Source organism: Bombyx mori, chromosome 4 (genome assembly GCF_030269925.1).
Source record: "Bombyx mori chromosome 4, ASM3026992v2".
NCBI lineage: Eukaryota > Metazoa > Arthropoda > Insecta > Lepidoptera > Bombycidae > Bombyx > Bombyx mori.
The window spans coordinates 996603-1016092 of NC_085110.1; the positions used below are offsets into that span (position 1 = coordinate 996603).

Consider the following 19490-nt stretch of genomic DNA (forward strand, 5'->3'; position numbering starts at 1 on the left):
ACCTTAATTTAAAGAACTATAGTGGAACATCGCCATGGGGGTTATTTATGGACTTCGAAAGCAGACAAGCTAATGGTCCACTTGATGGTTAGAGGTTATCATTCACGGACATCAGAAACACCAGGGTACAGACAACTCACTGCATATAGCTGACGTCACTTTTCAAATCTCGTTCAGTCAAACACCCCAGCACTCCGTACCAGCCCTTGAAGGTACTGTAATCCTGCTCATATTCGTAGTACAGGTAATCCTCCTATAGCACGGTATTTTACAAGACGGTTCCACAATAACACGCAAAGTTTTTTTTTCATTGCCCTTGGAGGCAGATGAGCATACGGTCCATCTGATGGTAAGTGGTTACCACTCCCCAAGTAAGTGGTTCCAGTAAGTCGGCGGCGGCATTCACTCAACATGGTGGAACACGAGCTTATCAGTGCGATCTCTTAATAAGAAAAAATCTATTTAGGTAAAAAAAACTTAGATCGTCTCCAGTTTTATATGATATAAAAAGTCTACCACTGTGCCACCAAGTCGGTCTTGTAATCAGTTAGTTAACTTGGACTATGACATTCAAAATTATGTCACAATATAAAGCTCGGCAAACGAAAACAAGAGGTCATTAACATATCTGTCACAATAAAAACGTCATATTGTTCTCTAATATTTAGTTAACCGCGGATTCGCCCGCGTGCGCACGGTCAAGGAAATGTTTCAATTAATTTTTTTAAAGATAATAAATCATATTATTACCGTGGGAGTGAGATTTTTCGTAAAATAAATAGGGGGGTGAAAGGGGTGAATTTTTCTCTGTCGATTCACGAATAATTCGATGTTTTTAATTGGACTTCAATTAAGTTAACCCCATTCAAATATGTAGGTGTTTTTTTTTGTTAGACATTTTTTCCTAAATTTAAATGGCTCTCGTATAAAGTTGCATAGCTGTCGCTTAAACCAAATAAGCTTTCACTCCTCAGTATATAATATAACATAAAATAATGATAAAATGTAGCCAGTTACGTCACTCTCGTGACCTAAAACTATCAATTTAAAAAACATTTAAATCTGTTGCTATGTTTCAATTTTAAAGAAGGACAAATAAACGCACAGTAAAAAAAACACACTTTTAAATTCATAATATTATTAAAAAAGTATAGATATAAGTGCAATGCATGTACGTAATTCAAAACGTATGAAACATGTGCAAATGATGAGAACAATCTACGAATAAAAAATAAGACTTATTATTTATTCGTAGAGAACAATACATATTTTTTAACTTCGTAAGAAACTCAAGCTTTTGAATTTATCAGTTCCTTTGTTTGACAGAGCCAAATAAATAATCGTCCCCTTGCTGTCTCAATATTATGGCGCCGCGCAGTCGGATAATTCGCTCCGTCTCCCCCTCACACTACACCAGTGACCCAGTTGAATGGGGTGGTTAGTTTGCGAAAAACTTTACGACTTTAGGTCGTTAACAAACCTGGCCAATTAGTGTACGAATATTTTATTAAAGCTTTTTAGTCGTCGTTTTAAAGTCGTTGTGGCCTAAAGGATAAGACGTCCGGTGCATTCGTATGTAGCGATGCACCGGTGTTCGAATCCCGCAGGCGGGTACCAATTTTTCTAATGAAATACGTACTCAACAAATGTTCACGATTGATTTCCACGGTGAAGGAATAACATCGTGTAATAAAAATCAAACCCGCAAACTTATAATTTGCGTAATCACTGGTGGTAGGACTTCTTAGACGGGTAGGTACCACCACCCCGCCTATTTCCGCCGTGAAGCAGTAATGCGTTTCGGTTCGAAGGGTGGGGTAGTCGTTGTAACTATACTGAGATCTTAGAACTTATATCTCGAGGTGGGTGGCGCATTTACGTTGTAGATGTCTATGGGCTCCAGTAACCACTTAACACCAGGTGGACTGTGAGCTCGTCCATCCATCTAAGCAATAAAAAAAATATATTTTGATACACGCTAATGAAAATACTTGATCTGCAATCAGGGATACGTCAGGTCAACATTTAGAGCGAACAGTATCGTACGCGTCTGGAAAATAATGCCATTCCTGTTAAATAAGTACTTATTAAGTGTATTATCTATGGCCATTCCGCCCACAGATAATACGCATAAATTAGAAGTTGCAACTCAAGCACCCAACAAAAATGTTTACGGGCGTCGGCCACTAGATGACTTCGCTTCAATTAGTTTTTCATTGCTCCTGTAGATTGCAGTAACATATTACCTATCCTATATTTTATTTTTAATGAAGAATTTGAAAATTTTCAGAAATTGATAAATTTTAATCAATTTGTCTATATCAAATAAAGGCTTGTGTAATTTTTTTTTTTTATTTCCTGTTACTGTGTTTAGTTTTTTAGTTTCTGTTTCTGTGTTTAGTTATACAATAATGAAATGCCATAACTTTAACAACATATAAGCTTAGGTGCGTCCGCTACAATATGTCGCTAGTTTCCATGTAGAAAAAATATTTATTTTAAAGTCGATACTTGCGACGCAGTTTCAGGGGCCAGGTTCCGACTATTAATCTCTATCTATGATTCGTGCTTTTCGACCACCCATAAATTATTTAGTTTGAACATCAACGATATATCCCAGTCTCCGGACAACCATCTAGTTCGCCCATGAGACGGCTATCTACTACTCATGTATAAAGTAGTCGTTAATTAATTGAGGACGCCAGACCGCAGCAAACACCATAGGACAGTGATTCCGGAAGCGGCGCATCGAAATCAACTGCATGAAAACCGCAGTCGTGCTCTTCAAAAGGCCCTCCAGATACCACTTTGAGTATCCCACCCCGTAGTAGGTGCGGTAACACAAACGCCATTCGTCCCATCACCCTCGACCAGCCCATCCCGTGGGCCAAGTTTCTAGTCACCCGCAACAGAGGTATGACATTCCGTCTCCATATAAAGACAGTAGTCGACTCATACTCGGACGTCTCTATCCCATAATGAGCAAGCTAAATGAATTGTCCCTTCCTTATAAGGTGTCTATCAACAAAACTTGCATACGTCCGGTCATGACCTATGCAAGTGTAGTGTTCGCTCACGCAGCCCGCACTCACGTCAACATCCTATAATTTTTTTATTTTTTTTTTGCTTAGATGGGTGGACGAGCTCACAGCCCACCTGATGTTAAGTGGTTACTGGAGCCCATAGACATCCACAACGTAAATGCGCCTCCCACCTTGAGATATAAGTTCTAAGGTCTCAGTATAGTTACAACGGCTGCCCCACCCTTCAAACCGAAACGCATTACTGCTTCACGGCAGAAATAGGCAGGGCGGTGGTACCCACCCGCGCGGACTCACAAGAGATCCTACCATCAGTAATTACGAAAATTATAATTTTGCGGGTTTCATTTTTAATTACACGATGTTATTTCTTCACCGTGGAAGTCAATCGTGAACATTTGTCGAGTACGTATTTCATTAGAAAAATTGGTACCCGCCTGAGATTCGAACATCGGTGCAACGCTCAACACGAATGCATCAGACGTGTTCTCCGTTAGGCCATGGTTCAGTCCTGCACTGCTCTTGCTAAGGCTAGTGTTAGCAAAGTCGCCAAGCTGAGCCCCGTGAACTCGCCTAAACGCCCGGTAAAGCTAGGATAGCCCCTAAAGATTACAGCATAGGTAGGAAAATAAAACAAAAAAGTGAATAAGGAGCAACAACGGTCTTTTCTGCTATCATCACCTGGCATTCACGAGTGGAAAAGCGTATTGTAAACTCGCACCGGTAATTATCACCATAGTGTCTATTTCTGGCGCGAAGCAGTCATGCGTCTTTGTTTCAAGACTGGAACATCCATTATACAATATAATTGAGATTTCGGCTTCTTGTATCAAAGTGGGTGGCGATATGTCTATGATTTCCCGTCAGGCCCTGAGCCTATTAACCCAATAAGCCAATTAATTATAATTATTTACAGTTACGCGAATTACAAGTTCTTGTATGTAAAATCACCAGCACGGTCAGCTCTCTTCATTTTAAAGAGCGTTTCCTTTACAGAGATAAAGCCGTGCCTGGAAGCACCTTACGTAATATCATACAACAGGTGATAAGTATTTTTGAGCTTTGATTTAAACATAACCACATGTTTTTTTATGGCCCTCGTAGACAAACGGCCCGCCTGATTGTGCGTGGTTACCGTCGCCCATGGACGTCACCAAGGCCAGGGGCCAGGGGTCGAGCCAAGCCGCTGCCTTTTGTTTAATACTCTCCAGAATCCTCGTTTGAAGAAGAACATGTCATAGCGCTTGGGAAACACCGTGGGGGTAGGATGTGCCAGTGCACTACTCACTCTAGGGACTTGGTTCAAACAAGATGTTCATATGTGATTGAACTTCCTGTGCTTTAGGATTTTCCTGATAAATATTTGGTGTTTGTATATTTTATTTGATTTAAATATTTATTATAAGGTATTATAAATAAAACTCTCTGCAAGATTCGAACCAACTATTGCGTGTTTATTGACTCTCCTTGTCCAAAAAACATTACAATATAGAATAAATATTAATAAATTAAGTAATTATTTGAATTTCCTAACGTTTTATTTAATCTTAAGCGTGAAAATGAAATCGGTGGTGCCCTATGGCTTATTCTAAAACGAATACAAACGAAACGCCGCTTTGGCTATTGCTAGTGGCAGCCGACACTAGCGTGTGACTTGGTGACCTCATGACCTTCCCGACATGACATTTATAGCTGACCTCTCCATGAACACTCACACATAGCAACTATAATCAAAGACTTTCGAGACCTCTTCACCAACGTTTGACCTTTAACATCTTCTTCAACACACAATAATACAATCTGGTAAACTAAAGCGACACAACAAGTAAATTCAGGCATACACACACACACGTACGTAATGAAACACACATCCATTCATTTCAGTAGAACAACTGGATTAATTTGTAGTAATTCAAAACCACTACATAGCCAGTTTAATATAATAACATACAACGACCATGACAATAACCTTCAGGAGCGTCACATATGAACTACACACAACAACCTTTAGTTCACCAGGAGCCAACTTAATACAATTTATGACCTTGACACTAAATGACCTAAGTAAAGTGACTCGGCTAGGTATGGCCACGGGGTCACTTAATGAGCTACGTGGCCAGCAAGCTGTGTGCTTAAGCGCGGTCCACCATCAGCTCGAAGTGGACTGAGCCGCGTCTCTCGTAGCGGTCGTAGAAGATGTTCTTCGCCCAGGCTTTGCACTCGATGTTGATGAGGACCCCGGCTGCAATAGAAGTGGCATGATCAATTAGTGGGTCATGAATCGATCTCTTCCTCAATATTTGTATGTAACAAATTTATATAAAACATTGTTTAGTTTACGCCTCTACTATGAGCAGCCTTTTAGCAACATATCGATCACATGTGTGGTATCTTTGATATCTTAACATGAATAACAAATAATATGCTATTATTTCCTCTGCGTCTAGAAAAAATCCATAACCTCGTCTCGCAACAGTTATTGCATTTAGCGAATGAGAAAATCTCACACCATTTGGTGACCGCCTATGATTAATGTTGGTATCCAACAAAGTTAGCCTCACAGCCAAAAGTTTCATAACGACGGTTTCCATTGTCAAATCAATGACTTTTTAATGTTGAATTAATAAAAAATACGTTACACCCGTAAAATAAAATAATACTCCCCGGTCATGGAAACAAATACCATTTTCTCCCACGTTCAACCGAAAGTTTTATCGTAGTAAAAGTTTTAGCGGAACTCTCATACTCACTTCTAGGTTTCTCAAAGAGTACAGCAACGAGTGGGCTTAGATATCCCTCCTTGTTGGTGAACGGGTAGTAGTAGGAAGGGAACCCGCGTCGGGGGATGTACTGGACTGGGCCGATGTTCTCCACGTCAGCAGGGTTCTCGCCTTCACAGGATACCCACACAGTGTTGGCGTCGGGTTTACCAGACTGTTGGGATACATTGTTTTTAGCAGTCTTGTACTTTATTATTCTCACTAGTTATAATGAGCAATGGAAGTAATTAGTGATTACCGAAACTCAGTAAATTAATAACATCACAACTCAGATCCCATTGCCTATCTAGAGATCTCATTTACATTTATATAACAGTTAACTATCTTTCAAGGCGAAATACAACATTCTCTAATGGCTAATTTAAAGATTTTTTACCAGAACGTTCGTGGTTTACGTAGTAAAACTAATTTGTTTTATAGAAACATTATTTTATGTGATAATGATATTATATGTCTTAGTGAGACATGGTTAATGCCGGGTATTTATGACTCGGAGTTGTTTGATGAGCGTTTTGTTGTTTACCGTTGCGATCGGAACTATAACTCTCGAAATGATTCTTTGGGTGGCGGGGTACTTATTGCTGTGCGTAGAGGAATTACCGTTTTTAATTTAACCTGTCTCCCTTCCAACAGAAACCGATCAGCTGATATTATTTCGATAAAAATAAATATTAAGCACAATAACGTTAGTAAACTACTCCATCTTTACTGTTGCTATTTTCCTCAATTTTCCTCTCAGTTTGAAGATGAAATTGGTTTTTTTGAGGATATTTCTGACACAATTATTACTAATCCCGGTGACGAATTTTTGTGCGTCGGCGATTTCAATATAAGGAATGCTTCTTGGGAGCTGATCGGTGTTGATGGACCTGCTAGACTCTTGAATGGTGATCGGTGGGACTCACTTGTCTTTGGTCTTTCTAATTTTTTAGCTTTTAATAGTTTTAAACAATTTAATTCGATTTCTAATATAAATAAAAGATGCTTAGATTTAGTAATAAGTAATTGTGCTTGTAAGGTTGTTCGTTCGTCCCTTCCTCTTGTATCTGAGGATGATCATCATCCAGCCTTGGATATTCAGATTCAGGGGTTAGACGTGAGACCCCTACGTTCTCCTGGCCGGTCCATATTGCTTTTCCATAAAAGTGACTACTCTATTATTAACGAGGAACTTTCGAAAATTGATTGGAAACAATCTTTTATGAATTTAGATGTCGACATGGCCGTGGGCAAGTTTCATGAAATCTTAGACAAGATTATTTCTGATAATGTGCCTGTGAAGGTCGTAAGAGGTAACTCCAATTTCCCTTACTGGTACTCCTCTGCTTTAATCAAGTTGATTAAAGAAAAAAGAAAATTTCACAGGAAATGGAAATGTTATGGTCGATTGGCCGACTATTCAAGTTTTTCTGTTCTTCGTGAAAGACAAAAAGCCTTAAAAATTTGCTGTTACAATGCACACATAACAAAGTGTGAGGATGATATCTTGAAGTGCAGTAAGCAATTTTGGAGATTTGTTAAATCCAAGAGGAGTGCTGGGGATTTTCCTAACGAATTGTTCTTAAATGATAGGTGCTCAACCCGATGGTTCTGAAATATGTAATTTATTTAATGTTCATTTTGGTTCTGCCTTTTTAACTAACAATACACAGTCAACATCATCGTTAAGTTACACCCCTGCTTCTTACGACCTTAACTGTGTAGATATTTCTTCATTTTTTATTTCGGTGGGTAAAGTCAAGCAATATTTAAAAAATCTTGATATTTCCAAGGGTGCTGGTCCGGATGGTATTCCGCCTGTTTTTTTGCGACAATGTTACGCTCAGCTGTGTTACCCTTTGCATCTTCTTTTTAATCACTCATTATCAACTGGTGTTATGCCCCGTATTTGGAAACGGTCGTTCGTGGTGCCAGTCTTTAAGAGCGGTGATAAACATAACATAGCTAACTACAGACCAATTTCTAAAATTTGTGCCATCCCTAAGATGTTTGAACGTATAGTTTATGATTTTTTATCTCCATTGATTAGGCCTCATATTATAGAGCAACAACATGGTTTTATAAGCCATAGATCTACTGAGACAAACCTCTGTGAGTTTTTGGATTATGTATTGAGCTCCATGGAGGATGGTCATCAGGTTGATGTGGTGTACACGGATTATTCCAAAGCGTTCGATCGAATAAATTTTGACATTTTGATTGAGAAATTGCATGGACTTGGGGTCCACGGTGATTTGCTGCGGTGGCTTGAGTCTTATGTTAGAGATCGCAGTCAGGCTGTGACTTTCAATGGTTTTTGTTCATCATTTGCACCTGTTCCCTCGGGAGTTCCTCAGGGCTCTCATCTCGGTCCTATGTTATTTAATATATAATATATGTCAATGACGTTTCGAATGTTTTCAGGAAATCCAAATTCATTATGTACGCTGATGACAATAAAGTATATAAAGTTATAAAGTCCTTAAACGACTGTTTGGAATTACAGGATGATTTAAACAACTTATTTGTTTACTGTCAAAATAACTTACTCACAGTGAATACTAATAAGTGTACTATTATAACATTCTCACGTGGAAGATCGAATATCTTGTATGACTATTCTATTAATGGTCAAACTTTGGTACGCACCACAGTTGTTCGTGATTTGGGTATTTATTTGGATTCCAGTTTGATTTTTGATTTTCATGTTAATGAAATAGTAAATAAGGCTTTTCGAATGTTAGGCTTCATACTTAGAGTTGGTAAAGACTTTAAAAGACCATCTACTTTGATTCTGTTGTACAACAGTTTTGTACGGTCTATATTGGAATATGGCTCCGTCACATGGAACCCCCAATATAATATTTATATTCAGCGACTAGAAAGAGTCCAAAAAAAGTTTTTTAAGCATCTTTTATACCATTGTCGTCGCTTTAACTCTCCAGAACCGACAGAATTTGTCTCTCTAGTCGATCGCAGGCTACTGAGGGATCAAATGTTTTTATATAAAATAATAAATAACGAGATTGATTCTAGCTATCTTCTTTCCAAAATTTCATTTAAATGTAGTCGTATTTCCGCGCGTTCTAAACAGACCTTCCACATGTCCACGGCTCGAACGAAATATGCTTCTAACTCTTTTGTCCGTAGATCTTGTAGGTTGTATGATGCTAAGTTCTCTAATGCTGATATCTTTTACTTGTCACTTGTAGCATATAGAAAAGCTGTTTTGGAGTGTTTATAGGGTGATTTGGCCCGATAAGTGTTGTAGTTTTATAGTGTGAGTTAATGTATAAAACGATATGTGCGTATTGTGTTGCTTTTGTTTTTTTGTAATTTGAATTTCTAAATTTCTCTTCTTGTTCACTGTCTACTTATATGTGATTTTGATTGTGGAAACATATTTGGTTATTGTTTTAGCTATTTTTTTTTTTTTTAAATATTGTATGTTTTGTATTATACTGTTTGTTTCCCAAATAAATAAATAAATAAATAAATTCCTTCACGGCAGGAATAAACAAGATGGAGATGCATAATGGTACGAGCTCGCAACATGTGCTGCTACCTCGAGAGCTTAAGACGATGGTAGAACTGAAGATTTAGGAATTAGAGAAAATGGTAAAAAAAACAAAAGAGGAAATTTCTAGATAATTTAGATGATTTCATTAAATGAAAATTACGATTTTGCTATAGAAAATCTAACATACTAATGCTGCAAAAGAAATACACGTTCAGGTTTGCAAGGTAAAATAACAACTATTATAATATATATGGTTAAGGCGTAGACTTTAAATGACACTGACTAACTGGATTATAAGTATACTTTCGGAGAGAACTATACTTGCCAGTGTCTTGATGTGCTGCTTGAGATCCTCGGGCATGTTCGTGGGTAGGTCCTCGGTGTTGTTGTACGGCTGCGGCCTCCAGTTGTATATCTGAAAGAGTTTTCGTATAACTCCTCTTCACTATAACCGCAATGAAAAGCACGCACTTCCATACAATCACTTACACATTTAAATAGACGGGCGTACAACACGAGCTGAAGATGAAATTTACTGGCACAGCCAAGTCGCAATGACTAATGCTGATAACTCTTTTCAAATATAGTTTGAAAGGCGTGTCGCAGCACTTAGATAACAACGTGAGGGCGAGCTAAGCTAAGATAAGCTACGTGAGGAGGACTCAGTTAGTAACGATGGATACCGGTCCGTGGCAAATGGTACAATGGTAAAAAGAAGATGTCAAGATCATCTTAAACAAATCCTTAAAATTGCTTCGGAAATAACTGTTCACCACCTTCTGCTTCTGTTTGGTATTCGAAACCTAGCAAATTGCAAAATGCATATAATTAACGTAAGATTGAACCAAGACTGAATTTCAATCACGTCTTCAAAGTGCTAAAATAAAGGAAGCAACTTTACAGTACCTTATTGAGCTTGAGGAAGACGCAAGGGCCGGCTTGTTCGTAATTGTACTGGTTGGCTGGAGTGCAGGGATTGAAGTCATCGACTGGTACATCACAGACTTGCTTCTCGCCGAGTGGTCCGCTGCTGGGAGAGCATGGTACGCGGTTTTCGGCACCATGAGCTTCACCACTGCCGCTGCCTTTCTTACGGTATTCTAAATGAAAGAATGTCGTATTTTTTAACAAAACAATCTGCATTTGCTATTACACAATTGTGCTTTTATTCTACAGAATGAGGTTGACACAGCATACATTTTATTTTCTTATAACTGTAGGTACATGAGTAAATAAGGAATCTAGGACTATTACGACCTGTAGTTGATTTTGATTTGGCTTAATCAGGCAAAATTGTACCAAGCACCAAAATTACCCATTTATTTTCAATATATTTAAATGCTATTAGGAAAAATTGACAAGGGTTAGACGTCCAAAATTTATTTTTCACCATAGCATTAGAAAAGAACTATTTGATAATAAAATTATAATTCTAATGATTGAAAATGGATACTTACGATTCAAAAATTCGTCAATAACCCTGGCCCATTTGAGCACAGATCCCTTATCGTTGACCTTGTAATAGATCAGAGTACTTTCCACGTTGGCAGTATCTGGCATTGGCCTGAAGCCCAGACCTAATAGGAAAAAGGAATGAGTAAAATTGCCTTAGATGAACATACAAATAAGAAAGAACTTTATTAAAATAATAATTCAAACATTCGTACCCTGGCCACAATTTATTTGTCAATTTCCTTTATAGGTAGACAAGTATACATCTCATTGAAACAAAGACAGCACTGCCCATGGACAACGACAACGCCCAAAGCTACTTATCTCAATGCATTGTAAAACATTGTCCTCAAATTTGACTTGAAGAACCAAACTGGTTCCAATACATATTATAAATACGATTTCCCTGTATAATGCTACATATATTCTAGAGTTTATTAGACTGGCAAGTTTTTTTTTGGAATCGAGGGACTCTTGCCCTGGATGCCTTTCCAGGTTCACCAAATCTGGTGAAAGTCTAGTGAAAAATGGCTAAAAAAGTAGGTGTCTATAAATTCCAATTATTTCATTATTTTATTCTACTTTAATTCTTAAGATTCTCATTTTTTCTTCGCGACTGTTGTTATTGACATAGTAAAACTAATTAACACATCTACCTGCGCGTCTGCCATAATGAGCTACAAAAATATCGTTCCATTATTACCTGGATTACTGCCGATTATTGAACTATCAAGCTGCCACTTCGGCACCTTGGTGTCCAGGGTCTGGTAGAATACCGCTAGCAGAGCAGCGAAGAAGCCCACCAAAATCGCGTAGAAGATAAGGTAAAATAGCAGGATCTTTGCTGTAGATGAAAACAGTTACTTTACAATTTTCTGTTATGTAATCTAAAATATTATATTAAATAAGTCAACAGCATGTCTATCGGCTCAAGGAATTGTGCAGAGCCTGCATCTCGTATATGTACAACTTCGACATCTACATTACATTCACAGTTTCAAGTGACAGATGTATATATTTTTAAAGAAAGAAATGTGTTTTAGAAGCAATTTTGTCTGTGTGAATAAAATATCGAATATCCCAAATGTTTATATTTTACTATTTTCAATCTACGACCAATACAAATAACTTTAGAATCATTCGATTAAGAACAAATTTGAAACGCTCTAAAAACGAGTGTAGGTCAATCTAAACTCCGTAACAAATGCACGAGTTATTTGCTAGGAAACAAGTAATTGTACCCACTTAATGACAATTAATGAACTGAACCGATACACGCGTTGAAATACACGCGTACCACTCAAGCAATAATAATATTGGGACACTCAACATTTTAGGAATTTATCAAAATTTCTTTCAATATTTCGTGTATATCATTAATACTAGATCTACAAAAAAACTTCCTTTAATTCCGTTAAGCCTATAAAATTGTCGTTTATTACATATAAAGTTATTTTTTTTAGATACTTTTTATTTCTATCAATCAAAATATTCACCCATGGTAAGAATACATATTATCTGTTACTTTTCGTCGCAATTGAAAATGCGGCTCAAAATCAAGCCCCTGGAGTTTCTCGTCGGATTTTCTCAGCAGGTCGCGATTCCGATCCGGTAGTAGATTCTGCGAAGCACTGCTCTTGCTAGGGCTAGTGTTAGCAAATTCTCTCAGGTTGAGCCCGTGAGCTCACCTACCCTTCCGGGTGTAGTTGGAATAGCCTCTTAGGCTACCAGCGAACAGGTAAGGAAAAAACCGCCCATTTCTGATTATAATTTTAGCAACATTGGATCATCGGCTATCAGTTTTAGGTAGGGAAGAAAAGGTTCAAAATCCCTTCATTTCTGTGCCTGGTAAGCAAGGCAAGGCATGCCTTAACGCGTTCGTCGCACTGGCGATTATTCAGCTCGCTTGGCATCCTCTTATCAGGTTTTTACCTTGCCAATTTGACACAAGTGGACCAATACTGTTCCGGTGTTAACATTGAAAACCGCTGCTAATTAATCGGTAGAATCAGTATCGTCAGCGTCCACGATCACTTTTAACTCGTCGTTGTTGACCTTAGTTCTCGAGCCACCACGGGGTTCATTTTTTAGATCAAAATTTCCATCTCGTAAGGAATCAAACATTCAATAACGAGTCGTGCATTCCTTTGTAGTGTTCACATGTACGGACATGTAAATAATGTTGTGACTCGTTTGTGCGGAATTGCTACCGTATAGAAACTCGTATTCCGTGTTTCCGGTAGGCTTGGCTCTGCCCCTGGCATTGCTGAAGTCCATGGGCGACGGTAACCACTCACCATCAGGTAGGCCGTATGCCCGTCTGCCTACAAAGGCAATAAAAAAAAAAGGTACTCGTATTTTTATCATGTCTTTATTGTTGAAAAAGAAACTAATGTAGTGTGAACAAAACACTAATCAACAAGCAAACGAACGAATTTTAAATCGAATTCGATATTTTTGAAATAAAATCTATTTAAATTTACGTTTTTTTTGCCAACCATACATAAATTACGTTTCAAATGGCCAGTATTGTAAACCGCCAACTTCAAAGGTGCGAAGACCTATCATGTGTACATTTATTGTAGCTACATCCCTCAGACACAGCCCACTCCCTCAGACACAGGCCACTGAGTTTCTCGCCGGATCTTCTCAGTGGGTCGTGGGCGAAGCACGGCTCTTGCTAGGGTTCGTATTAGCAACGTCGTCAGGTTTGAGCCCCGTGAGCTCACCTACTAGTTAAGATTCCGCTGAAATAGCCTCTCAAAGCTATCAGCTTAGGTAGGAAAAAAAATGTAGCTAGAGTGGAACTTATAATGCATTTACATAATAGTCTAGTTCTTAAGTAAGTGTGCTATAAATCTCAATAAGTCATTTTCCAGTTTGACTATTTCATTCCTTATTCATTTTATTACTGATCTCTCTATATTCCATATTCCTTACTCTTAGTTAGTACCAAGAATCAAATACTCGTAGGCCATGAGATTATTACTCAGTCAGTCAGAATTAGGATACTGAACAACTCCCTGAATGATGCCATCAATACATGAGCTCCTGGGATATTTGCCAAATTGTCTGACCCTCTTTATGGAACAGTTCCGCACTGCTTTATGCTTATCGCCGAAATAAATGTTTGGAAATTCTGGGCTGCGAAGGGACTTAGCTTCTCTTTGTCTTTTGCACCGTACGTTCCAAAGCAATCCGCTTTGAGGAATTGTTCGTGATGATCCTTTATAGCAACGCACTTCCCACCATCAGAGCAGATTTCATCCATACCAGCTGGAACCTGTTGCCTTCGTCTACAATGTATTTCTTTTTTGCTATATCCGGCTTTGGAATGAATTCCTCTCAAGTGTTTCCCGAGCGCTATGATATGTCCTTCTTCAAACGAGGCTTGCGGAGAGTCACGTCGATACTAACCGCTCCGATATTTTCTAATATATGTTTTAAACATATATAATAAAATGTGGTCGTCGTATACAGTAACTAATCTTATTCAGACCGCATCATGCGAAAACGATGACGCACTTAACCCCGCAGGGCACAACGACCGGATTTTTATACTAATAACTTCCTAAATATCAAACGCTGTTGGAAACTTTTGACACAAGCGGTGACCCTTGTCTACCAGGAGATAAGAGCGGAGCTGGCCAGCAATCTCAAGTTTAGTTCTGAAGGTTTCGTTGCCTTGTAGCCTTTTTGTTACACTTTTGCTAACGAGTCCTTAGAGGGTATCACGACTGTGTCATTTTAATTAGTGTCCTAACAATTAGAATGTTTCTAAGTGATGTTTTGCAATGTAGCCAGGTGATGCTGTCGATTGTGTTGTAACGGTAGTAATATAATTGCTTTGATGGCTAAAAGAGTTCACAGCGCATTTGGTGTTAAGAAGTTACCGGAGCCCAGTTGCTCGTCTTCCTAGAAGGGCAAAAAAAGAAGAAGTGAGTTTCCACAGCACTCTTCCCGCCACCCGCTTCTTCAGCCTTCCTTCTTCGTAGTAAATCCAATGCTGAGTTCTCGTGTGGCTAATAAAGACAAAAGATTATTGACGCTGACAAAATCAAGCCAACAGTATTCGGATGATTTGTTACTTTACAAGACGTCATCTACATCTCTTCTTTTATATCGTTCTCTCACTACTGGGGATCGCGACCACATGTGACTTTCTTCTACTGTGTTCGATCATGGGTGGTACAGACTACCACCAAGTGCTTCTCTTACTAGGTCTGACCATTTGGCTGGTGTTCTGCCCACGGCGCGCTTGCACTCTATGCGACCCGAAATGATGAGCTTCTCTAATTCATGTCTGGGAGACCGCGTGATGTGTCTACATCAATGTTAGTTAAATCTCAGCCGCAATTTTTAACGTTATGTTTGCAAAAATTATATATTAGTGACTTCTTGACTCAACAATAATCTTTATCGCAGTCGGTATGCTGGCTCTAAGAATGTTGACTTAATCGGTTTGCGGCCGCAAGCTTTAAAACTGCAAACGTCTTTGCTATTTACGACAACTTCAGAAGATGCTTTTCTGTGATGATAAGATGGTGATACTTATGATAGTTATTTATAACGATACCAATACTAAAACATAATATGACAAACTAAAAACACGTTTTCATTTATGCCAATAAAGAGTAACTACATACATTACCGTCCGTTTTATTTTGGATCGCACCTCATTCACAATCGCGAGTTAATTAATGTACTTTAAAATAGACATAGCTACAAATTAAAGTCGTGTTGACGGCCATTCGGTTCGGCGTCGAAAGATAGTGATAGTTATTACTAAATTTTATACTGTAATTAGTTTTTTTAATCATCAGTAGCGATAAGTACACATTTTATGATTAAAACATTACATTTTTTTGTTGTATACAATGTGTATCGAGTTTAAATACATATACCGTAAAAGTATTCTTAGTTTTAATATCTACGACTCTCAAATACCTCAAAAATAATGTTAATTCTATCCCCGTAAATGCTTGTATCCTAACGGGACTATGGACAACACAACAAATGTCTTCTCTTTGTTCTGATACTTGCAATGGGGGAGAACATGGACTGATGCTTCGACCGACTACAAAATAATCTGGCGCTCTTAACAAGAACACCAGTGTCTAGATTAAACTGTCGACCAGTAGATCGTTTTCTATAAAGGAAGGATTACTGGTGCTCCGAAGGCCTTTCCATTTTTACCAGGACAAGTGGGCGAGCAAAGCCTCAGCCAGGAGAGGTGGGAATTGCTGACAGCTGCCCGAGCGCCTCCAAAAGGAGACCTATCAGCTCAAGGACAGCTGTTTCACGAATGCACACAAGATCGCTCGTGGAACCGCCAAATGACTTAGGACTCATCATACATCTGCCATATTATTATGAAAGGTAACATTACTATGCTAATGATGGTTCCTGAAGGTGAATTCTCTTTATGTAAGACTAGCGGCCCGCTCCGGCTCCGCTCGGGTCTTTAACAAAAATTTCAACGATTTTTGACATTTTTGTAAATAATAATGTTTTCTACAAAGTCGTAGTACATTATTTTATTCTATCATCAATAGTTCACGCAGGGCACTCGATGAAAAGAATATTTTAGGTATTTTTTTTTTACACCTTGGGTTACATCATTGGAGTTTTAGTAAGCATCCCTAATTTTTTTCAAAAATCATTATAGCCTATGTCACTCGGGAATAGTGTAGCTTCCAAACAGTGGAAGAATCTTTCAAATCGGCTTAATAGTTTCGGATCCTATTCAATACAAACAAACAAATCTTTCCTCTTTATAATATTAGTATAGACTACGTTTTAGATATGATACATTATATATATGCTTTAGATGAAAGCCGTCCTTGGATCGATTGCCGCAAGGACGTTGCGCGCGCATTCCAATAGGCCCGCAACCCCCCAAGACTCACGCTAGTGCGCGACCCGCGAAAATATGCACTGCATAATTGAAATAACGATACAGTGATTCAAATTATGCTTTCAAATCGATTCATTATTGATTGGTTAGAATACAGTTTTGTTGACCTTTCTTTGTGCGATTTAAAAGCGAAAAATTTACGAGAAATCACACATTTAAATATGTATATTTATATATTGTTATAAATAAAACGTATTTTTTTATTTAATTTACGCACAAGCGTACGTACCTAAGCTTTAAAATATGCGGCCACATTATTTTAATGAAATAAAATGTATACCTAGTTCAAATAACTACAGCTGGTTATGTAATGTACTAAAGAAAAAAAAAAAATCTTATCTTACTTTGCTATTTAAAATGCGTAATAAAATTCTAACAAAGAAAAGCTTTTGTAACAACTGTTTTACATTAAAAGAAAAATGCTTCCCTCCAATTTTTTAATACAGAAGTTGAGTTGGCTTAGTCTTTGTCTGGTACTCACCCCAGCTTGAGCCTGTGCGCCCGAGGACCTGGCCCGTCTCCGAGTTGTACAGGAAGATCCTGAACGCCTCCCATTTCCCTAGGTCCGGTGGCGGAGCGTAATACTGTTCAGCTACTTTGTTCTTGTCCGCCATGTTCACACGCTGAGCCGGACTGCGGTCTGAGATCGATTGGCAGCGCCTTCACCCCTGAAGTGCCGCCTCCCTGCCCCTCCAGCTCCCCTCGCTCGCCCTATATACCTCCGCAACCCCTAGTTACCCCTTACGTAATGATTACGTAAAGCGGCGCGCGCATCCAAGACCCCTGCTTCATTCCTACCAGTCTGTTAGATCTATCCGCCCTTGAACAACGACCTCTTTTGTGAAATGTTTCATTATTACAGAGACGGGTGAAGTAGGTCTTCGTTATTTGGTTAAGAAATAAGGTTGCAAACATATTTATTGCGTTCGCATTCAAACCACTGCTTTAAGATTTAAGAACTGTTTTTCTTTGTGTGTTTGTAAATGAATGATTGTCAACACGTTAGGTCGTTAGTCTACATAAAAATTGATTTCATGTCTGCGCAGTCTTCCGTCTAGATTCAGGGCAGCAATAATCTACAATAATATTACGATTTTCTTGAAGTCTAACAAGAATTAACAAGAGATTATACTTACTAGGTACTCTATTAACATTTTAAACACCTTTATTTTTGTATTTATTTAGAATTAATATTTATTTATATGTGAAACCATGAATGAGAATGTCGAATAAAAATTATGATGATAAATAACAAATATATTCACTAAAATGTAAATCTTGATTCCGAAGAGAAATCAGTTTATAAATTTAATGGATTCAAATAATTTAATTCGATTTAATTTTACTTTATGTATCAAATCAGGTAGTAATTGAATGACTGATTTATCGACGCACGCCCCCAGCTACGGTTCTGTGAAGCTTATATTTCAGAGATGATATGATGAAGCTTATATGACATTTGTATGACCCGTTAAAAAAAAATGTTTTCTATATTCCACAATAAAGTAAGGCCTCATTCTCAATAACTCAAACTTTACAACAATTAGGTACTTCTTGATACAAATAATAATTTAAAACTACACGATTACAGAGAATCCAAGGTATAGGGTAAAGTTAGCATGCGGAAACCTTATTTTTTAATGAGATTAATATGGAACTCTGCATAAATATGTTTAATGTTTGAAACACTACAAGTATGTATGTACACTCCCAATCACCCTCTTCGGCCAATCAATACCCTGGGACCGGAAGGTGAAGTATCTGGGAGTCACCCTGATTGCTGCCCTTGAGCTGTTAGGTTTCCTTCCGTGGACTCGGGCAGCTGTTAGCAGATCCTTCCGCTCCCGGCTTAGCCCATGCACGCCCATCTGTACTGGTGAAGCTGGACAGGATTCCACCAGTATTCCCTCCCTCCAAAAACAGTAATGTACACCACTCACACGTTTCCGAAAACACAATTTTCGATATTATATTTTATTCTGAACGTTGAAGAGCTGAGTGTTCTCAAAACTAAACAATTCGTAATACTAAAACTAATAGGAAAGTAGGTCCGTTATCAAACGCCAAAGAAAAACTGAACAGTTTGAGTTTGAAATATTATTAGATGGGCTAGTTCGGGTGTGTGTGGGTGTGTTTTTTTTTGGGATATTATAACGCGGCGAATTTAAAATTGTATGGTATCAATATTTACTAGATGATGACCGAGCTTTGCTCCCTTTTTTCTTGATAACTCCATCTTTTTTATTTTTTATTGCATAGTTGGGTGGACGAGCTCAAAGCCCACCTGGTGTTAAGTGGTTACTGGAGCCTATAGACATCCACAACGTAAATGCGCCACCCACTTTGAGATAAAAGTTCTAAGGTCTCAGTGTAGTTACAACGGATGGCCCACCCTTCAAACCGAAACGCATTACTGCTTCACGGCAGAAATAGGCGGGGTGGTGGTACCTACCCGTGCGGACTCACAAGAGGTTCTACCACCGGTAATTACGCAAATTATAATTTTGCGGGTTTGATTTGTGTTACACGATGTTATTCCTTCACCGTGGAAGTCAATCGTGAACATTGTTGAGTACGTAGTTCATTAGAAAAATTGGTACCCGCCTGCGGGATTCGAACACCGGTGCATCGCTCAACACGAATGCATCGGACGTCTTATCCTTTAGGCCACGACGACTTCAGAATCTTGTTGTGTCTTTAAAGCGGTTAGTTGCCCTCAATTAAGAAAAATAGTATTATTATTCGCCAATAGATGTCGGGAAAAGTTGATTATTGAACACACGAATAAAACAACATTTTCT

The 19490-nt window shown here is 38.4% G+C and overlaps 1 protein-coding gene across 1 annotated transcript; it reads right to left on the reverse strand.

Moving 5' to 3' along the window:
* Nucleotides 1-4470: 4470 nt before the first annotated feature.
* On the reverse strand, nucleotides 4471-18765 carry LOC101745725 (sodium/potassium-transporting ATPase subunit beta-2). The gene is made up of 7 exons (XM_004929092.4): nucleotides 17171-18765; nucleotides 11476-11616; nucleotides 10778-10897; nucleotides 10227-10420; nucleotides 9646-9735; nucleotides 5792-5975; nucleotides 4471-5283 (listed from the first exon to the last, which is right to left on the reverse strand). Exons 1-7 carry the CDS (start codon nucleotides 17301-17303, stop codon nucleotides 5174-5176), a joined length of 972 nt encoding a protein of 323 aa, XP_004929149.1. The 5' UTR covers nucleotides 17304-18765; the 3' UTR covers nucleotides 4471-5173.
* Nucleotides 18766-19490: the final 725 nt, after the last annotated feature.

Coding starts and splice junctions, on each gene's coding strand:
- LOC101745725 (XM_004929092.4), bottom strand. CDS start 17,303: ATGGCGGACAAGAACAAAGTAGCTGAACAGTATTACGCTCCGCCACCG. Junction 10,898..11,475: donor AATAATCGGCAGTAATCCAG/GTAATAATGGAA, acceptor TTTTCCTATTAG/GTCTGGGCTTCAGGCCAATG. Junction 5,284..5,791: donor ACTCTTTGAGAAACCTAGAA/GTGAGTATGAGA, acceptor CTTCTATTGCAG/CCGGGGTCCTCATCAACATC.